Here is a 4152-nt window from a genome sequence, read left to right as displayed (position 1 = left end):
GCGCTTGAGTTTCTCAATTTTCCCTTTGCAAAATTTCCGGTGCACATATTGTTGTTTTCTTTCCGCGCGCATATCCACAATTGCGGCTTATGATCGTTGTAGTCACTTTTTTTCTTTACACGCCCTCAAGTCATTCTAAGTCTCGGATGTTCGAACTCACGCTCGACTTACAATGTTCAAACAAATTTGTCAATAAGATACCCCCTCCATCCGATCTCTGAATGTACTTCGTGTGGTAACTTTTCCTTTGTAATCAATGTCGCTAATGTTTTTACATTATTGAAGTGGAAGATATCTGGCCGTTGGAATACCACGTTCCAGATGGTTGTTATAAGCATGGATGGATTTCTTGAGGGGGGTTGGGTTGTTGGTAGAAAAAAAGTTGTGTTCTCAGCAGATGAATGTTCATATGTCGAATGGGAAAGCCCTCTTTCCTTGAAGCAATCACCTTGGTTAACTCTTCTATGTATCCGTTACTCATTTTGAAGGAGACGTGCTCCTGGTTCAGAGTGCCCCTTTATCCCTACGGCCTTTTTATCAATTTGCCGCAGGCACTCTTGCATATGTTTTTCATACTGGCTACAAATGTTTGGACGGAGCGCGCATACGAAACAGAAATCACCACCATATCTCTCTTCCAAGGAGATGTGGTAGAGAGCTATAACACTTGTTTCATGTGGATGTGAATGGAAAATTTGACGGCAGAGGCTGCAGAATATGGTACATGTATCAATATAAAGTAGTCTAGTCGGCACAACACAGACAGGGAAAGGGAGATCAGTTACACTCTACTTATTCTACCTTTTCAAGAAAGATGTTGAGAAATTTTTGAGAACAGAAAAATCAAAAAAACAAGTAAATAGAACATTCAGATGAAGTGTGTGGCCTTTTTCGTGTATACAAATTAAAATCTCTTTTGGTTTCTTATGAATTTCTTCGCTTTTCTTTCCTGATGATGTTCATATCTGACTGTCTTTCTGAACCTGTGAGTGTGAATATAAACGTGAATGATGGTCTCATCTTTGATCGATGTCGTCAACCTGTAGATTATAATTGATGTTTAGATCAGCAATGCCGGTAGACATATTGAGCTCTGTCGTTATTAATCAATCAAATGCGTGAGATTCCCCTTTTTTCGATACCTACCTACCTAATAGGTATCTCTTTTGACATATGATTCAGCCATCTAGTAGTAGGTAGTTTTATGAAATCCCTTCTATGATATTATAGGTGGAAGAATGATTTCTCTGTTGAACAACATGCTATAACTAATATCTTCGTCCATTTGATTATCTGATCATCCGAATACTGTGACAGTAGCTCTGGCTGTTTGGAAGGAGATTTACTGTTGGGGAGTTATTAATAAAGGTTAATCTTATGCTTAATTTTCACCCTACCGCAAAGACTACCGCAAAGAAATCCGGGACCCCACACCACCGACTTCTAGGCTAGATTCCTTTTAAATGTTCTCCGCCCTCGGCATATAACTAGGTAGTTATTTAAAAGCTGCAAGAGCTGAAAGGAGCTCTTAGTATTTATTTCAGAGACTTTCGTTTCTGCTTGGTTTTCGATCTTTGCTTTTGGTTTAATTGTGATTACATACATAGGTTTATCATCGAGTTTCAACGAGGAGAGTGAGAGGGAAGCACGCAATTCGCCGAGAGATATACGTGCGCTGAGATTCTTTTGTTCCAAGGTTTCGTCTCCGAGTTTGGCTGCAAGACGCAGTGCGAGAGGTAGGGAAGAGGCGGCTTTGTTTTGTACCAGGTTGGAGTCTCTGGATCGATTGATCGATTGATTGGACAATTGCACTCGGGTTGCACGAGAGCGATTGCGGTAATTGGTTGATTGGGAAGCTGCAGCTGGATCTATCTGCAAGCGGAGAAATTGCGCGGTGGGATAGTATAGTGTGCGTGCTGGGATAGGATAGGAAAGGATAGTAGGTGCCTGGGACGTTGTGTTGGGGCTGTAATGGAGAGTACAAAGAGACCGGATGGGATCGAGGGGAGGATAAATTCGCAGTCGCAGGTTTCGTTGGATATAAGTACGACGAATTCGAGTTCGCAGACGGATTTGAATCGGATACGAACGGATGCGAATGAGAATGCGCGCTCGACAGAGACATTACAATTGAGACCGAATACTCCGAAGGCGAATATTGAGATTGGATCGAGCTCGAGTATACATCAAGGACAGAGTCCGAGTCCGCGAACGGGTAGTAGGAGTGGAAGCAGGAGTGGGAGTGTTAGTGCTCAAGGGAGCCAGAGAATTAAAGAGGGGAAGAGACAGAGGATTGATAGTATTTTGGAAGAGGCGAGGAATAGGAAGATTACAATGGAGACCCCAGGGGATGGGGAGGAGAGTCAGAGTCCTGCGAGGGGAATGGATGGATATGAGAATGAAAATGAGAATGGGCATGGGCATGGGATTGGAAATGGAAATGGACATGGGCATACAAATGGTAAAGAAAGCAGAGGGGAAAGTAGCGCAGATGAAGAAACGAGTGTATTAAGACGCGGACCCGATATGAACTATGGAGGCGTCAGCGGAACTACAGCGATCACCGCAGATACGAATCATGGAAATAACAGCACGAGGCGGAAACTCGAAGCAAAGGACCCAAATAAGAGAGGGGGGGTATGGGGAACGGGAAGAGGGAGAGGATTTTCAGGGACCGAGGCTGAGGGGGTAATTACTGAAGATGGGAGTAGGACGAAGCGAAGTGGAAAGATAGGAAAATGGTGGAAGAGAATGATGGATGAATATGGAAGTATTGAGTTGGAAAATAAGGGGAGTGTTGCGAGGGATCATTTGGCACTTGGTTTGTGGTTTCTTTCTCTCGCTAAATTCAGATCACACGACTCGTTTGTCACACGTCTGAGGATGGACATGTATTGATTTGTTATGTTGCTAACTATGGGGTGTGGATAGAAAGAACATTTTTAGCTTGGTTGCGAACTTCCCTCGCCTTCGCTAGTATCGGAATTGCAATCACTCAACTGTACGTCTCTTTCCCTCCCCCGCCTTCTCACTCCCCACTAACCTTCTTCCTCCCTAGATTCCGCCTTAATACTTCAAGCTCCACTACCCCCGCCCCACCAGAGCCTAAAAGTAGTCTCCGCCATCTTGGCAAACCCCTAGGCGCTACTTTTGTGGGAATATCGATTCTCATGCTCTCAGTAGGGTTTCATCGATATTTTGAAGGGCAGTTCTATATTATTCGAGGAAAATTCCCAGCTAGTAGGGGCAGCATTGCGCTTGTGGCAATGATTACAGGTGCATTGATGGTGACGAGTTTGGTGGTTGTGGTGGTGGGTAATAGGGGGGGATTCGAGAAGTAAAACAGTGAGAAGGTTATGAGGGGACTCTCATGGAGAGAAAGTTTAATGAGGTTGATGATAAAATGGACATGTATATCACGTATCGCTCTCACATGTTGATAATTGGGGGATTGGGCTGGAGTTTTATCATTCCCAGGGATTTTGTACTCTTTTCAATACTCTTGACGTAAAACAGGCATGCCAATGCAAATATGCAATATTATGGATACATACCAGGCTATGAAGTCGTCATGGCGATTGAGTGATTTCATTCATCATCGTTTAGAGCAAACCGTCGTACGATTGAAAGACAAGCAGGCTAGTGCTAGTGCTGATGCTCATGTATCTTGTTGGGAATCCTGGGATGTGTATCATACTATCATCTTGCACAATGGAGAATGGTTGGTTTGATTCTGCGTAGGTATTCTTTGATGAATACTCCGTACCCTCCACTTTATGAGTAAGTAAGGTATCCCAGGCTATCGTCACATAATGACCTTCCTAATTCGGTCATTGTCATCACCAGGGATTAACAGCATTCGCTAACCCCCAGCAAGTACCTAGACGAGCTAGATAAGCTTATGAAGCACAGACTTGCGTGTCATCCTCCGAGCCTCCGTGATGCCATCTCTTTTGCTCCAATTTAACAAGCTCTATTTAAGTAGCTAGCCCTATGGACTCTTGTGCGTGCTTGCTTTATCAATTTGGTCTACCTGAGATCGGATTACAGCAACGCAACTGATTTTTCCAGCGTCCTGAAATAGAATTGGATATTGCTTGCCCCGACGGCAATCGACTTGGATTGAAACAGTCAGGATTTCAAGCATGCAAA

The 4152-nt window shown here is 43.8% G+C and overlaps 1 protein-coding gene across 1 annotated transcript; it reads left to right on the top strand.

Annotated features, from left to right (window-relative positions):
- Positions 1 to 1971: 1971 nt before the first annotated feature.
- Positions 1972 to 3341, top strand: EAE98_007681 (uncharacterized protein; the record flags this gene model as incomplete). Its single annotated transcript, XM_038955304.1, has 3 exons — positions 1972 to 2821; positions 2932 to 3001; positions 3059 to 3341. 3 exons carry the CDS (start codon positions 1972 to 1974, stop codon positions 3339 to 3341), a joined length of 1203 nt encoding a protein of 400 aa, XP_038808482.1.
- Between the last annotated feature and the right edge of the window lie 811 nt (positions 3342 to 4152).

This window comes from Botrytis deweyae, assembly GCF_014898535.1.
Source record: "Botrytis deweyae strain B1 chromosome Unknown BDEW_018, whole genome shotgun sequence".
NCBI classification, from domain to species: Eukaryota; Fungi; Ascomycota; class Leotiomycetes; order Helotiales; family Sclerotiniaceae; genus Botrytis; species Botrytis deweyae.
Note: the sequence above shows the minus strand (reverse complement) of the source record. Positions and strands in the feature narration are given on the sequence as shown.